This window comes from Brachyistius frenatus, unplaced genomic scaffold, assembly GCF_029030835.1.
Source record: "Brachyistius frenatus isolate BFR_SWC_R1_liver_20210118 unplaced genomic scaffold, ASM2903083v1 Contig_50, whole genome shotgun sequence".
NCBI classification, from domain to species: domain Eukaryota; kingdom Metazoa; phylum Chordata; class Actinopteri; family Embiotocidae; genus Brachyistius; species Brachyistius frenatus.
The window spans coordinates 2,725,949-2,743,798 of NW_027210649.1; the positions used below are offsets into that span (position 1 = coordinate 2,725,949).

At 42.7% G+C, this 17,850-nt stretch overlaps 1 protein-coding gene across 12 annotated transcripts in view; it reads left to right on the plus strand.

Moving 5' to 3' along the window:
* LOC138624330 (ankyrin repeat and SAM domain-containing protein 1A) overlaps positions 1–17,850 on the plus strand; it is a 62,634-nt gene that overhangs the window by 13,313 nt on the left and 31,471 nt on the right. For 10 of the 12 annotated variants that reach the window (XR_011311142.1, XR_011311143.1, XM_069704424.1 and 7 more), the window contains exons 4-13: positions 53–115; positions 9,709–10,005; positions 10,645–10,720; positions 10,830–10,931; positions 11,024–11,110; positions 11,294–11,463; positions 11,954–12,004; positions 12,627–12,753; positions 13,575–13,618; positions 14,304–14,397. Coding sequence is in view for 10 of the 12 variants with exons in the window: in XM_069704424.1 (XP_069560525.1) it covers positions 53–115; positions 9,709–10,005; positions 10,645–10,720; positions 10,830–10,931; positions 11,024–11,110; positions 11,294–11,463; positions 11,954–12,004; positions 12,627–12,753; positions 13,575–13,618; positions 14,304–14,397 (1,111 nt within the window). In the remaining 2 variants the exon portion in view is untranslated. The remainder of the gene's footprint in view (positions 1–52; positions 116–9,708; positions 10,006–10,644; positions 10,721–10,829; positions 10,932–11,023; positions 11,111–11,293; positions 11,464–11,953; positions 12,005–12,626; positions 12,754–13,574; positions 13,619–14,303; positions 14,398–17,850) is intronic. The other 2 variants (XM_069704428.1, XM_069704430.1) reach the window with 1 other exon arrangement.

The window sequence follows — 17,850 nt, forward strand, 5'->3', positions numbered from 1 at the left end:
ATTGCTTGTCTGAACCAAAACCATCCACCTATCTTCTCTCCCCTCCTCCCAGAGCTGTGTAGACCCTAAAGAATTCAAACGCTGGGGGCCCTTTGACCCCTATATTAATGCCAAGGTGTGTACACAGTGCTGCTGAAGACAACATTTCCTTTTTGAAGTGCTTCTTTGCTTTTTTGCCGTGTAGTTTTGCTGTGCTTGGGTTTGCTTTGCTGCTGCTGCTGCTGCTGCTGCTGCTTGCGGGGTCTCTCTGCTGCAGAGACACAGGGACGCTTTTAATTTTGCTCGCTATCAGTACATCTCCGCTGTCTGGCTTTCTACCCATGTTCGCTTGCGATGTCCAATTTTATCGAGATGTTATGTTTAACGTAGGCAACACTGCATTACAACAAGACCTCTATTGCATTGCTACATGTTACAGAATTGCTGCAAAAGCCCTTTGATGAGGATCAGGAATTAATTAGGCTTTGGGTGTAAAGTTTAGAAAATGACTTTCCCTTTAGGGGCTACTGTTGGTGATCTGTTAGTCTTTCTCTTCTCGGTGAGAAAAATGGAGTGAATTTGACCCAAAGGAAAACTTCTACAGCCTGAAGCAGAACAGTTGTCGGCGCCACACATCCAGCTGTGGGGGGAAATATTGGCTCATGCAAGGCACACCATCCTTTAAATCTGTAACAACCAAAGTTTTACTCCATCGTTCAACAGTGGAAGGCTGAAAGAAGAAGTAGCTTACAAGAAGTCTTCTGTTAAACCCGCCACTAGCACGCAGCACTGTTGGCTACTGGATACTGCTGGATTGTGTAATGATGCAAAATGAGTATCTAATGGATGAATTGTGCAGTATTGCAACTAATAGATATTTTTATTATAGAAGAATTTTTTTTTTTTCAATTGCTACATAAATCATATACCCTCAAAATGCATGAATGATGAATAATCATCACAAGGTACCTTCATCCGATTTGCCCTATAGCCACAAACCCAACATATTAAACTTATAATAGTACACATAGGAGAAAATCACAAACGATAAGCTCACAGCGTGGCTCCAAGAATGGAGTCTTGACTGGAATTTCTCAAAACCTTTTAATTGATTGGCATGACATTTTGTACAGATGTTCATGGTGTCCCAGAGGATGACCCCTAACAACCTTGATGATGACCTGAATTTTCCTCTTTCACCAGTTTTTCCCCTCATTATTAAAAAATAACTTGGCATCTACTATACGCTCTGACATTCATGGTTTTCAGACTTCTTTGCTAGGCCCATCATTTTTGCTCAGGAGCCAACATAAGGTTGGGATTTTTTTTTTTTTTTATTTTTTTATTATTTTTTATTGAAATGTTACAACAGATGGATTGTCATGACATTGGTTGAAATCTTCATGAGGATAAATAAAAATGACTTTGATCCTCTTTTTTTTTTTTATCTAGAGCTGTCATCAGGCCATAATTTCAGTATGTCTAATACTTTGGTTTATGATCAAATACCTAAAAAACAAATGATGCTCCCATTAGGGTATCTATTGTCTTTTAGTGCTAATCAGCAAAAGTTAAGTACTAAGACTGGGCAATATATCGATATTATAGAAATACTGTGATATGAGACTAGATGTGATGTTTGATTTTGGATCTTGTAAGAGCTTTGATATTTAATAAGTGTTCTCTTTTCCTTTTCATAGTCCACATTACCAGAGTGACCTAATTTTTTTTTAAATTACCAGACTCTTCCAGCTGATCTATTTTTTGTTGCCTTTACCTACTTAGTCATTATATCCACATTACTGAGGATTATTTATGAAAAAAAAATAAATCTCATTGTGACGTTGATATTGAGGTATTTGCTTGAAAATATTGCTCTGCCCCTCAAAATAAATCCTCATAGGGTTATTAAAAATCACGAAATTATTTTCTGCTGCTTGAATATTAACCCACAACAGATGTCGGTACTATTGGGTATTTTTTTCACCTGCTGTTCATAGATGCACAGGTTACAAACCAGGAAGATTAGATTACAAGTTACAAACACAAGATTTCAATATTTCAGCACATCCTTTTTGCATCCAGCTGCCCAGGGAAGCCCCAGTCACAGTGTCTCTACACGAGGAGGACGGCAGAGCTGCAGAGCCGACTGTGTCTCTGACAGTGTCGCCCTCTCAGTTAGTGCAGCGAACAGTGTGAACATGCTGGTCGCTCTGTGATTTGATTATCTGCAGGCAGAGCTGGAAACCCACCCGGGCCTGTAGATAAAGCTGCGCACTATTTTTGTACATTGTCACATTTTCCCTGGACTAATCTTCTTAGTGTTTGGATGGGAAGGCTGGCTTTCTTTAGTGCTGCTATATATCAGACTGAATTATCCTGCAACGGTTGCATTTGTCTTGCTGTTTGTTTTAAATTAAGTCCGTTTGATGGATTTCACATTAAGTCCTGTGCTCTGCTGAAATTTTGAATGATGTCTAAATGTAAACACTTTTGGGATAGTTCGGGTGCCACTACCTGGTCATGAAGCTGAATAATTGATGCCTTTTTATGAATAAATCAGAATCGTGGATGCTGTCTGGGTGCTCTGACCCTGACTGTGGTCACGGTTGATGGCATCATGTGACTGAGTGGGCGAGGTACATCCTGCCTCCCCTCTCATCACACTCCAGGACCAGAGCGCCATCTCATGAGGAGGAGGATGGGAGGTTTTTAGTGTACCAGTCTCTTTGCATCAGCATCAAAGAGAGATTGCCATGCCATGCTTGTCTGTGTGAGTGTGTAAATGGGTGGATGGACTCCTTCCTCCTCCTACCCCCCAGCTTGCTCTGCTGAGGGGAGGAAGAGGTGGCACGTTGTCATAGTAACAGTGTCACTGCTTATTGGTCCTATAGTGGTGGTGAGTGACCCAGTGAGGAGATGCTGTGTTTGTGTAAGGTGCGAGATGAGGTTTTCCAGGGCTCATGGGGGACTTACAACTTCAGAGGTCCACTTCAGGGACACTCAAGAAATCAGCCTGGGCTGGGTCCAGGTTTCTGCCCTCCTGGTCCAGGAAGCCAGCCAGACTGATGTTTATTCATTAAAACCACTGCGCTCTCTCCTACTGATCGTGTCCTCTGTGGGTTGGCCACTTTGATGATGTTTCAGACGCCTCAGCAGGGGAGCTGCGACCACAAACCACAGGACCTGACCTAGGTCAACTCTGCCGCCCCCTGACTACGAGCATTACACAGTTTTAAACATCCTGTTCTAGCAATGTCGTAAAAACAGTTTTAGGCTCTAGAGCTAAAACTAATGACGAGTTAGTCAACAGGAAATTAATCAGTAACTATTTGAGGCTGAAACTAATGATAATTTACATTATTCATTAGTCAGATTATTTCCTAGAATAACACACTATTCTTTTGATCTATTTATTTTTGGCCTTCGAACTGTTGATTGTCGGACAAAAACAAAGAACATTAGACATGTACATTTTGCAAGACATCTAATCCTTTTCACTATTTTGTGACATTGTAATTAATGCACTAATTAATAATAGACAGGCAGGAGGTGGATGTTCATCTTAAAACACTAATCAGCATCACAAAAAAATAATATTTGATACAGTACAACAACATTTTCCAATACATTGTTGCTAGAAACCCACCTACCAGAGAACCTGCATGCAGTGTGCATTGAATCATTTTCATCACTGACCTATTTTTTGGTTAATTACCATGTTTTCTGTATATTACACCAGAATAAGCCGTAGCCTTTGGTCTGCCCAGACTCGTATCACGGAACCACTTACCAAGCCTCCGTCCTCTTATATAGGTCACACGTCTAATACAATATATGTTGGCCATTTCCAACCCCGGTTCAGATGCACTGTACGTGACCCTGCATACACTCAGATATATTAAAACCTAAGCTCAAGAAAGCTTAAATAGATGACATTTAAAGAAGATATGACTGAAATATTTTGCCTTTTGCAGATTTGAGCTCAGAGCATAAGCAGAAAGGAAATGGTCTCTCAGGTTTGTCCCTCTGTCAGCTCTCAAAAAGGCTGACAGGGACAAGTTTCTGATGGCAGATGCAGAAGTAATTTCTCTGACTTGGCCACTTCATTATCAAGTAGAGCAGAGTTTCCTTTCCTTCCTGGCGACATCAAGTTTGCAGTCAGACATCACGCTCATGTATCCCCTCTGTCTGTCACTTCGGTGTCCAGCTCTCGCCTCCTCAACACGTCATTGTCCCTGCTCTTACCTTCTGCTCCCTGCTCGTCCTCCAGGACTCGCTCTTGTCTCTGTCATGGCAGGAAGAGGTGGGAGCATCATTGAAGAGCCCCTGAGGGATCATCTTGTTATTCAACAGAAGGATTTCTCCATTGTCATGCTTTCATATTTGCAGATTTCAGGGTGTGTATTCTATTGGAGGAGTTTGTTACTTGAGGAGGAGAAACAGTATCTGCTATAATGTCTTAAAGGGTTTTAAATTATGCAGTTTAGAAAGTGTGTCCCATTTAATAAAGTCGAATATGGAGGGCAAACTAATCTTTCCTGTAAAATGGGGGAAAAGTCGACTGCACAGAGAATTACAATCTATGGCAGGAAGCCAGTTCGACATCCATCTCATTATAGCACTGCAAGGCCTGTTTACTCTGGAATGCGTGACAGTGTTCACATAAAAATCCATTATGAAAGCCAGCTTTTATGTTATTGTTGCGGTGCATTTAATGAGAAGAATACTTTGGGAATTCAGATTACAGAGCCCCTGACAAATGGAGAAAAATATCACAGCTGCTACAAACAATTAGCTCTCACTATGAATTAATCTGTCAATTAATTTTGTAATAAAATAGTAGGAAATGGAAAAGAAAAATGGTCCACAGTACAAAGTGGCATCCTTTAGATCGCTTGTTCTTCTGATCAACAGCCCTAAACCTAAATATATTAAATTTATGATCATTTAGGTGATAGAAAAGCTTAATAAATTATTGAAATGACTATAAAAAACAATCCTTATAGTTATGGACAAATATTAAACATTAAAACACTATAAAATGGCCTCTTGTCGGCATATAGAGAGTATTACATAATGTTATAAATGATTTATTTAATGTTTATATAGTGCTTGTAACTACTAAAGCGGGTTGGGCAGCGGGAGGTCACCCACAAAATTTTAAAAAGAGATTATATAATTAATAGCTGAAAAATACATTTCTGAAACTTTGTTGATTGTTGATGACTCGTAGAAACAGAAAATGTTGTAGGAAACCCTGTTGTGAATGTACACGAGCTCGCAGTATTTCAGGTTGTGACAACGGACACTGGCATGCGTGGAGCACGGGCAGACCTTTGGGATACTAGCTGCAACAGCTGCTCAGCCCAACCCTCCACCACCACCACCACCACCCACCACTACTACTACCACTACTACCAGGGGCCAGGCTGACGTAACCGCTGCCTCGCTCTGCTGCCATCCTGCGCGTCACGTGCCAGAGGTCGCTAGTCAAACCGTGTTACCGTCTCCCAGCCCCAGGTTGTGAGAATCATAACATCCTCCTCTCCCTCTGCCGCCCTGCGTCTTGGTCCCCCTCTCGTCTCAGGACGTTGTGTAGCATGAGAACACAATGGATATAATCTCCAGATGTTCTTGGTTAAGTCGGGGTTTATCAATCAGCAGCAGACAGCAGTGGAGATCTTAATCTCTTCTTGTTTGACATGTACTGAGGTCTAAATCAGGATGAGGTTTTTATGATGTCTGCAGCTCCGCAGTAAAGACAGGATTTTCATAAAAACTTGTACTGTCCATCCAGGAAGTCTGAGCTGTGCCATATGAATTCTAATCAGTTTCCCGGTAAGGCTGCCAGTCATCGCTACCATTTTGCGCAACAGCCCTCAGAGCTCTGTCTTGTTAATACATGACTGTTTGAGTGCTCACGTGGCCTGCGCTCGCACAGAGGAGATAAAACCGATCGTGGACTTTACACAGTGAAATATCATGCAGGAACCCACTGAGTCCTTCTTATACAACAATATGAAACTGTTCCACCAAATATTACAAATTAACTTAGAGCAGCAGTGTTTTCAAGTGGGACTGTGTTTGCTGCATAGCAATCAGTCTGCTAAAATAAGTTTGAAACCAGGCTACCCATTTTTAGTTTCCCTTCTGCCATGTTTGCTCTCTTCTGATTGCATTAATAGGAGAATGTTTTTAAGTCTTGCATGTGAATATTAATGCAACCCCTGTGCTGTGCAGAAACTGTGGAGTAGATTGAGTTTTAAATAGCTGGTTTTCTAGTTGTGGCTTGTTTTCATCAGCGTGATCCTTCCATGGTTAATAAATAAATTTGTGTAAATGTTTCCCAAATCAGGAAGCACTACACTACAGGAGCTCAAACAGTGTGTGTGTATATATATATATGTACATATATATATATGTGTTATTCAGGTACAGCAAACTCTGAAGGTGTGTGCTTGTGGCCGCGCATAGTTGTAATACCCTATATTACACGGGACTCATTTTGACCCATAAACATGCTGGACTTAATTTGCTCCGTCTATATGCTGCATGTTCTCCACGTAAATCACATTAATTAGAGTTAAAGCATAAAGGTTTGGTTAATAATTTACATAATTTGGTTCATAATTTACACATGCTCCTGATTTTCAGCCAACGGGATAAACCTTTATACCCAGGAGGAAAGTAGATTCGATTTTACAAATAGGGCACATATTCAAAAGCTAAAATCAAAAGACGGACTCCAGTCAAAACACAAGTGTTGAAGGTTTTTGAGAGTTCCTGGACCCAGCAGTGGAAGGCCTCTGTGTGAGTAACATGCTGAGCAGTGCTGACATCAAAGGAGGCGCGGCTCTGTTTCATTGCTGCTCGTTGCCTATCAGTGAGTCAAACGGTTGGTCAGCCATGTTTAACACGATCAGATGCTGGCTGACACATCGCTACAGTGCGCTGACCGCCACGCTGTCAGGGGAGACACTTGGCATCAACATGAGCGCAAGCTCTGAGGTCGCGGTATTTGTCAAATAGGTGCATTTTGGTGCATTCTAGTTTAATATTGTGAGAAAAAGATTAATGTTTCACCCCATCCGGCCTGTTTTTACAGTCGGTTCTTGGGTGATTTCATTGCAGTGACGCACAACTCTCTCGCTCCCCAGCTGGCCGGAGCTGTGTTGCATGTCATACTCCAGCTTCTCCCTGTGTTTCCTGTCTTTATCTCCACTGCGGCAATCACAGAAAAGGCAAAACATTATTTCACGCTAGATTTACTTGGATTACTATTGAGGCAGCAGACCTGCACGTTTGAGGAGGTGAATCATGCTGATATAATCACAGCATGTACGCTCGCTTGCTTAAGTCATCTAAATACTCAGAGTAAATCTGTGACAAGTGCTTGATGGTGCATCACAGATGAAAGACGGCACGCTCTTTTCACGGGGGGGTCCGGCCTTTTCTGCGTGAGCACGCATATGTGTGTACATTTGAGTTTGTTTAAAAACCAAAGACGAGTATACACAAATCACAAATCCAGCTAAAGAAACCACCCATGCAGCAAAAACCGAGGTCTGTTTTGTATACTTCTCAGAGAAAGGATTGTTTGAAGCTGTTTTACATTTGTTTTGTTCTGTTTGGTTCACCCAAGAGAAGTTTTTTTTTTTTTTTTTCTCTTCTTGCCTCTGTGTCCCCTCTTTTGATCGGCAGGTGCCGTTTTGTTTCCCTCGGCTCCACCTCCTGTGTCTCTGCTCAAGCTGTGACCTGCTTTGGCAGCAGAGTACAATACTCTCTCTCTCTCTCTCCCCGAGTCTCCGCTCTAACAATGAAGGAGATACCTGCTGATCCCATCTGGTCTTTGTTAAAGTATCAGTGACACCTGTCTTGAAGTGCCCCCGTTGCCCCCCCCTTCCCCCCTCCACACGATGTCCTGTCTTCAGTGGCACAGCTGGCATGTTCCTCTGGGAATCACCCAGCCTGGCATCATTGTGTGTCCATGTGGGGGCTTCTCACACCAACTGTCAGTCCATTGTAGGTGGCTCTGTGCTGGCTGGAATGACTGACTCTCTGAGCATGTGGCTCCACAATAGCTAGCATTTTCTGCCACACCCATCTGTTCTTGGTATTTTAACAGAGCCAGAGAGCTATGTGGTTAAACAGGTCTGCTATTCCTGTTTACTTTTGTTACTCACAGATTTACTGCTCTATCACACTTCCCGGAGACTGAGAACAATGATTGCAAAAGATCTTTGTATTTGAATTTACTTCTGTTCCTCATTCCTTAGCTAAAAACCCAGTAGCACAGTCCTGTCTTATGGCTGCCCATGTTATCATTGTGTGACTTGTTTTGAATTGGTTAGCTCTGATAGTTTGACTCCAGGATTGCAGCGTCCGCCCCCTGCTGGCTGCTTGTGGTAGAGATCTTCAGCAGTGTTGGAAGTTCTCTGATGTCTAATAGTCATTGATCTTGTTACTGGATGTGAGTCATTAGATCCAATAAGCACTAGTAACTGAGTTTATGTTGTAATTACTGCTTTTAATTGCTGTTTTTTTTTTTTTTTGTTTTGTTTTTGCTTTTGTGCTAGTATGTTTTTCAAAAATATGGCTAAATGTTAAGTGACAAAGGATTAATTACTGTAATGGGAACATGAAGGACACCAATCCATTAGTGTCTACTCATAAGAAGTCATCTCCTTAGTATTTCCTCTGGGTTCCAGTCAATTAGTGGCAATAATGCACAGAAACATTTATTTAAATGTTCTGTTGGCCTGTTCTGCATCTTCTGCTCTGAAACACAGGCCATTAATATCACATACATGTAGTCATTGTGATTTCTAGTATTAAAACAATTAGTCAGTTAATTAGTTGCTGATGGAAAGAAAATTCATCTGCAACTATTTCTATAATCAGGTAATGCTTTTTCGTTTGCATTTCTGCATTATATATAACTATAATCTGAATATATTTGAGTTTTGGACTCTTGGCCAGACAAAACAAGGTAATTGATGACCTTTGGTTTTGGGAAATTATTATGGCATTTTCTTACAACTTTTTGTCATTTCCTATAATATTACATCATAATTGTCAGATAACTGGCAATACAATTTTTTTTTCAAATAAAGATTTTTTTTAATTTCATGTATCTTTTTCAGTGAATATAGAAACACAGCAGTCACAGTGTAGCATTTTCATTGTTTGAAAACACTACACTAATCTTTTCCTCGGTTTTTAGTACATTCTAAATTTCACATGATTGTTGTCGCTCTGTGACATCAGTGCATTCTGACCTCTTGTTAAGGTGCTCCATGTCTCCGCTAATTCCCCACCTGCCTGTCTATCTCAGCTATCTCCCTGCTGCCCCTGGCGCTCAGTGCCATCCAAACACCTGTCCTCATTAGTCCATGCATGTCTTCCAGTCCTCCACCCTGCGACGGCCCCTCTCTGCCAGTTAATACCCCCCCCCCCCCCCCGGCCTCACTTTGTGCTTCTTCATCGTTGGTGCTTTTTCATGACCTTGTAATCTGCGAGTGTGGTGGGCTCTGATTGGTTTACTCTGACAAATACTTCATTGAGGCATTCTTTCTCAATAGCATCATTTATACGATTCAACCGTCTTCATTCTATCCTGTTCTCCTTTATTTCATCTATTTTTTTAGTTTTTTTTTTTTTTTACTTCCTGTGTCTTTGTCGGCGATTTTCCAAGCTGCCTCTCACCCAGATCTCGACCCCCAACAGAACAATGACAACGAGACGCCGCTGCACTGTGCCGCCCAGTACGGCCACTCCCAGGTGGTGCGGCTGCTGCTGGAGGAGCTCACTGATCCCACCATGAGGAACAACAAGTTCGAGACTCCACTGGACCTGGCCGCGCTGTACGGCCGCCTGGAGGTGGTCAAGCTGCTGCTCATCGCTCACCCCAACCTGCTCAGCTGCAACACCAAGAAGCACACACCCTTGCATCTGGCCTCTCGGAACGGACACTTGTCTGTGGTGGAGGTGCTACTGGACGCCGGCATGGACATCAACTATGAGGTGTGTTTCTGTTTCTATATACGTGTCTATACGGATGTATGTTAACCTAAAAGCTTCTGTTTACAAGTGTTTCTTAAAATACTGCAATGGCCTACATCTTGTGGGGTGACTTAATCTGTTCTTGCAGCACTTCCTCTGTTACTTCCTTCTAAAGCTATGAGATTAAACAGAAAAAGTCTTAAATTCTCAGTTTGCAAAGTCAGAGCTTGCGTTGCTCCCCCTGGTGGACCTTGTGGCTCTGACTCTTCATCAAACTGTGCCACCCATCTGTCTGGAGATGCCCCTCCCGTTGCTCCGTCCTCCTTTTGTCTGTATGAAGGGTGTGAAGTCTATTCGGTATCCTTCAGGCTCTGCATCCTGCAGGTTTCAATTAGCGTGGCCCTGTGAGCTAGAAAACGATCTGCTTTGTTTCCTCATCCACATAATTATCAGTAAAGAAGTGGACCGCGTGGCGGTCATAAATCCTGTGGGTGCAGGAAGTGGACGTCTGCTGATTTAACTAAGTCTGATTCATCCGGAAAGTGTAGAAGAAAATACAGATGGGCTTTAATTTTCATAATAATCACATTTGTTTCCTGTGTGAATGTATGTTCTCTCTTTGTCTCATCTCTGGATGTTTTTTGTTTTTTTCCTGCTCAGACGGAGAAAGGCAGTGCCCTCCACGAAGCAGCTTTGTTTGGGAAGGCAGATGTGGTTCAGAAACTTCTCAGTGCAGGTCAGACCTCAGCGCCACACAAGCAACGTTTATCGCACTTCTTGCTTCATGAAGTACATATATCCACACAAAGCTGCCCGTACTGAGTGTTCCTGTTGTCGTTTGTCAGGTATCGATGTGAACATCGTCAACCAGAAGGGCCTGACAGCGCTGGACACTGTCAAGGACATGCCCTCTCAGAAGAGCAGACAGATAGTTGCTCTCATCCTCGGTAAAGACTAAATGTGGTTGGAGAGCTGAAATAGAAAGTATCCTCTTGATATCACATTTGACTGCTACGATGCAATCTCCTGTTTGTTACAGGTCACATGACTGGAAAACCTCCTGACATTGACCTCCCGCCTCCACCATTCCCTCCACCTCGGGAGAGTCCCAGCCCACGCAAAAAGGGTAATATTTACCAGATGTCCGAAGTTAGAAATGCTGTGTGTTTGTACAGTAAGCAGGAATTCAATCTACAGGAGAAACACTGAGCAGGAAAGGGCAAAGGGAATTTATTATTCACTTTTTGAATTCAGAATTTGTTTACCTTGTTTGTGTTTGCGCCTGTATTCATTGTGACCTGTGCGATAGGTGACATGGAGAAGATGAGTGAGTTGATCTCGGGGCTGGCCCCGAGGCCCGAGGAGGAGAGCCCGTATGAAGCTCTGTTTGAAGCCACTTCATGCCACTCTTTGGACAGCCTCACCAGTGGAAAGTCCTCTGATAGAGACTCGGGACGGCCTGATAGTGAAGCTGGCAAGGTGAGCTGTAGTTTGAACTAAAACCCTCACACTCAGGACAGAGAGTTTTGCCGTGTCCAAATGACTTCCCTTATTACACTAATGAATTGTGCGCTCGCATGTTAGAACTTACTTATGTTAAGTACTTACTTGTGTAGTACTTGAATTTTGACGGGATAGTGTTGTCTTAAACTGCACACCACTCTTCTGAATTGACCAGAAATAAGAGCAGCATGTGAATATATCATTTTTTGGACCGTTTCAAGTGCATCATCCGCGTTCTTGTAGTGCACTGCATGTTTCTGTACTTGACAGCAGTGTATAAGTGTGCCATTTGCAGCATCAGTCACAGGTTGAAATGCAGAACTCCCACTAGAGGGAGATAGTGCTCCTCTCTGCATATGTCAGGGGCACGAAACCTTACTGTTGAGTTGGTTTATGTTGCATTTCTTAACACTGGATGATTAGCAACTGTCGATTTATTACATCTTGTATTCCTGAACATTTACAGAAAGATCGCCTGGTCCACTCATCACATCCTGGTCCTGGTCATGAGGAGGAGGTGAGCTCAGAGATGAGGCGCTAAGTTCACAAAGCCTTGAGAAACATTTGCAGTCTAGCAGTAGATTCTCACATTAATAATTTTTAGCAGTTCATAGTAAGACTACCTTTAAAAGTGAACTCCTCTGAAAGGTTGAAACATGGTTTGTTAGTACAATGACACAGAGGCTGTTGGGAAGTTATTATCTGTCAATGAGAACGCCATTTCTTTTTAGCCGCGACCCCTTTTCAAGACTGTTCTCTTTACGGCCGCTGCTCAATTCAAATGAATTCTTAATAAATATTCAGCTGAGTGCGGCATGGGGTGCAGGCAGTGGGGGCGTGAAAGGAGAAGTGAAGTGGAAAAGGAGTGAAGGCAAAGTCAGAGAACCTGTCTGGTCTAAACTGTGGCTGACCACTGAGGATGAATTGTGGAAGCAACATTAATTTGTTGTTTTTTTTATTTTATTTTTTAACCAAAATATTTTCCAGTTTTCCATTTATTTTCTTCGCTGAAAGAGACACTGGGATCATAAAGTATAACCAGCTATGAATACTAAACAAGTCATTGCAATGTAAAATACGTTTTCTTCTTTACCTTCTCTCCCTCCTCTGCTCTCTTTTCTTTTTTCCCTCTATACTAGGCCCTCTATACTAGTAGCAGTATTGATGAGAGAGGAGAGCCAGTGGAGGAGGATCACACGTACGAGTTGTTGCTGACTGCACAGACCAAAGTCCCACCGCCCAGCCAGGAGTCCCAATCCCTCAAAGGTAAATGTGGGCTTTTAGTATAATCTGAAGAGAGGAAGTAATTGGAGGAAAAAGTTTACTTTTCCAGTAGTTTTTTAAATATTATAAAAGCTATAAGCTATAAGAAACATTCCCGGTTAAACCACCCTCACTTTACCTCTTTGTAAATAATGTGATCCTTTCCTGGCTTGATTTTAGCAGAACTGGTTCAAATCTGGCTTCAATCCCTATTTTTTATTGTCTGAACACAACAAAACCTGAATGCATTCCTGTCCACACACGGTCAACCCTCTCCTTTAACTGTGTGTACATCAGCAGACCCTCCTTGGTCGTGGCTGCTGAATGGCACTGCATGTAATTGGATTAAATGGGATTAAATTAGGAGGCCATTTTGATTCTTAGCTGTTGATGTAGATGTTTTAAAACCGTCCCCCCAGGACCCTTCGGCTTGATAAAAACCATTTGAAGACGTCACTGAGCTGGAAGGGTTGGAGCGTAATCACTGATGTCGCCATACCTCCCAGATGTGGATAAATGTTAGAAAAAAGGAATTCTTCTTTTACTGCAACTCTTAAATTGGACAGAAATGTTAAATGATTTGTTTTTCATCTGTTTTAAAACTGCTTCATCATATCTGCACACTCCGGCAGGAAGATTAATCTGAAATCTGTCTGACACGGAGACCGATAATGTCGCCATGCATAATACATGATTTTATGATACATTACTTTCACATTCTCAGCGTAATGTCTCTCTTGACAATCAGAACTGGCGATAGATTGTCTGAATGGACCGAGATAATCCTTCATCTATCCTAACTGTTTTGTTCTCTTTCTCCTCAGATGAGAATACCACAACACAGTCTTCCAACAGTGTCCTACCTCAGGTACATATAACACTCTTTCTCTAATCTCATACATCTACTTTTTTAAACCCCCTGCATTAAAGAATAGGTTTGATTTTTGTTTCATTTGTAAAGTTTGAGTTGCACAAAAAGCCATATTAATGGAGTTTAGACAGTCTCCCAAATGTAATTTGAATGTGGAGCATTACCATATGACCACAGCACCTTATGTAATAAAATGATGCTCTCTTCGCCGTCACAGATTGAGTCATATGTCAGCAGAAGGCAGAAGTCATCTTAAAATGGCCCCCATAACCGTGTGTCTTTGTCAACCTGCTAGCTCTGTTTATTGCCAACATCTTATTTTATTGCCTTTTCATTCAGCTTTTTATTATCGCTGCCACCCACCTACAACCCCACCTGCTGCCCACAATTTCAGCTCATTTTAATTTCTTATTGAATTAGCTGTGCTTCTCAGCTGCATGATGATCATAAATGAGCAGCGTGACGTCATCTGTGCTTTAATCTGCAGTCACATTATGGCTGATGTAAGCAAACCTGCTCTGGCTAGCTGGATAATTAGTCTGGATTATTAATTGGCTAATTGAGCCACAGCAGACACCAACAAGATTGTCTGACAACACAGCAGGAAATGTTAGCGTGGTAAGTTTGGATTGGTAGCTGTGAGTAAACTCAAGCTGTTGCTCATCTTCTCGTCCCACTATAGCGTAAACCCTCTGCCCCGAACGACCTCAGAGCCCCCAGCAAGACGAAAGACAGTCTGCACCCTCCTAGACGGCCGGGTCCTCGGGCAGAAGGAGGTGAGTGAGATCACTGTCCTCACATTTTGGTTACCTAATAAGGTACAACGACCGCTGCTGGTGATGCCTTGAGGGCAGGGAAAAATGGAGTGGACATATCAGACTTAAAAAAAAATCACAAGCCAGGCATGTCAATGAAACAGGAGACATGCATTTGAGTTTGATGCATTCGAGATGGCCCGGCTTGGATTAGCGCTGCCAGGGAATGCTCGATTGGCATTCTCGGGCAGCGCGGCGGATTTGGCTTGACGGGAGGAGGCTGATTGACATTCTTTGGCAAGTGGGCAAGACTCGTTTCACTGCCAATATGAAACTGAATTCTTGATCAGATTGTGACATTCCTATCTCAGATCCACATCCCAGCTTTAAGCTGGATATGCCACGTCATCCAGTCAAGCATGGAGCGGAGATGAGGAGCAGGGCTGCTGGGGTTTTGCTGACTCGCATACAGACATCTTCATTGAATAAATAGATTTTTGGAGCATGTTTGCAAAACAAACTGAGGAAAAAAAGCTAGGTAGGCATGTTGAGCGGAGTATTGTTGTGTGTTTTCAGGCTGTTTTTTTTTTTTTTAAGTAGCTGCTAAAGTGGGCAAAAGTTTTATTTTTTTTAATTTTTTTTTTAAAGAAAACTGTGGAGCTGCAGCAGCACCACTGTTACAGGTCTCACTTAACAAATCTATCAGTATGAGAACTCTTTGATCTTAGTAGAACGCGGTACAGGGAAAGTGGTAGAGGTGAATCTTCACTGAGCATCTGATTATTAATTTTTTTCTTGTACTTGCTGCTAAAACATTAAGAGGAAACACTTTCAGCCTCCAATTTAACATATTTAGTGTTTCTATTCCAGGAATAGGATTTAGAGGACTTTGTGCTGATACATAACCTCCTGTGAACAGCTTGGGCCTCAGACGGTTAGCCATAATGAACTTAAACGTTAAACTTTGTAATAATTTTCAACAAGAGCAGAACTCATATTTGTGGAACATATTTTGCAACAAGATTCAAAAATCTGTGACTCACGTTTAACAAGTGTTGTTTGGAGGATGATGTTGTAGGGAGTGAGGGAAATGTGAAACACTTCTTGTAGCCCCTTTTTCCCTTCTTTATCATCTCTGGTGACTCGCGTTTTATTCTCCATTTCTTTTTTTAAAACCACAAAAAACAAAAGTTTGGTTTCTATTTTAAAAAACACTTTGATTCAGGTAAATGTATGTTTCCCATTCTGTATGTTATTTAAACCTGGGAAGCTGGCTGAGCTTAAATATTAAGTTCTGCTCACGTGGAAATTATTTTTATTGTGCCTAAAGTGGTTGGATGTCCGATTCCTTCCCCATGTGTAGACAGTCAGGCACCAAACTGTGGCAGGTGCAGGATATATGCACGATCAGCGATATCATGGGCTTTGTTATCCGTCACAAAGACACTGCTGTTCTCAGCAGGAAAACACTGTTTCCCAACAGATTCCCACTGCTGCGTGGTGTTTTATAGGGTTTCCAGAGGCCATTTCTCACGAGTAGGAACACCCCATGATTCTCCACAGGCTGGGCTTCAGTAGTACTCAGTTATGAGTAGCGATGGGGACTTATTGTTTACCTGCTGCTCATCCAATACAAAGTTTCTGCTCTTCGGAGTGGAAGTGCAGCTTTTACAGTTTCAGTACTCGTGTACTGAATGTTTGTTTTTGAAATGTACACTTGTTTGTGTTGCTGTTATGAACTGCAGTGCAGCAGAGGAACTGCAGCAGATGTATGTCGAGGAGAAACTAACAGACAACATCTGTTCATTTGTAATACAGTCCTTGTGCATGATTTCACATCATGCTATCATATTGTATGAATGTGTAAAGGTGTTGAACATGATCACGTACTGACTTTCAGAACAGGGACGGTTGGTTTCTATTGAGTACTACTGTAAATAGAGGTGTTTGATTACGTGCTTGACTGTAAATGTCCACATGTCCAAAAGATGGTTTTCAGTTCTTTATTGATATTCTGCAGTACATGACCCAGAGTTCAAATGTTTTTGAATCTCGAATAAAAACAGCTGATTTTTCCACAAACAGAACATAACTTGACTTTGGACTGCATCGACGGTGGAGTGACAGCCAGCACTGCTTCTAACAGCGTCTGCAAACCAAACATGACTTCATTAGTGAGATATGGAGCTCTCGTTGCCAAATAAAATACACTCCCACCTCTGCGATGACCTCACCCATCTGTAAGAGCTGCAATAACATCAGGTTGTGTCTGTGCTCCCTTTCCACCGTCGAGCTGTATGAGTGGGGGGAGGGGGGTGCAGTGGTCTGTGGAAGGGTTAACTCCATGTGAGATTGTTGGAACCACACTGATGTGCTCATAGGGCGTTCACACTCCCCAGCTGCCAAGAAGAAGGTGGGAGTTTAGCTGTGATCCTAGCATATGTGTGCAGTATACTCACCCACCCCTTATACCTCTCTCACACACACACACACACACACACACACACACACACACACACACACACACACACACACACACACACACACACACACACACACACACACACACACACACACACACACACTTTTCCTATGTGTCTAAGTGGTTAGTAACTTGTGAAAAGGGAGATCAGGGCGTTGTTGGCCCACTCCCTCCACTGCAAATGGACCCCGAAACGGTAATGAGGTAGTTTAGTGAACCGAGTGTAGATTGAACTCTTTCACAGCTTTGCTCTTTTGCGGTTTTCCCTCCTTCAGGGACAGTGTGGCTGCACGTTTAGCGTAAAGCTGTTTGGTGAAGGACAAACAAAAGTGTTGCAACCGACATCTTCTTTCCTGTGGTGTCATTGCCCCAGATTCCCTGTCACCAAACACCCACTGACCCTGTCACCCTGGCAAAGACTGTCCACACGCACACGCACGCGCACGCCCGCACCCACACCCACACACACACACACACACACACACACACACACACACACACACACACACACACACACACACACACACACACACACACACACACACACACGCGCGCGCACACACACTCACTCCTACACCCCTACACCCCTACACCATGTGTCACAGGACTAATTATCAGGAGTCTGACTGCTGGAGGATAGGGTGATTCAAATTTCCATTCCTGAGCCACCATTAAGGTCTAGAATTAGAAGCCTGAACACACCGAGGGCTGCTGGTCACACAGCAGACAACAGCACGCATCACTGCAGTGCAACCGAGGTACAGGCTTGTGTGTTTTTTCTCCTCAAGCCAAAGCATAGATGACAAGAGGCACCGTCAAGCTGTGGCTTATTTGATTGTGGAAAAGAGGCTTAGGTGGCCGTAATTCCTCCGGGAGCGGGAGGAGGAAAATCTAATTGTTTTTAATTGCACTTGCCATTCAGGCTCATTAAGGAGTTGTGTTCGTTGAAGGAGGCAGCCAGTGTAAGTCTTCACTCCTCCTTGCTGTATATT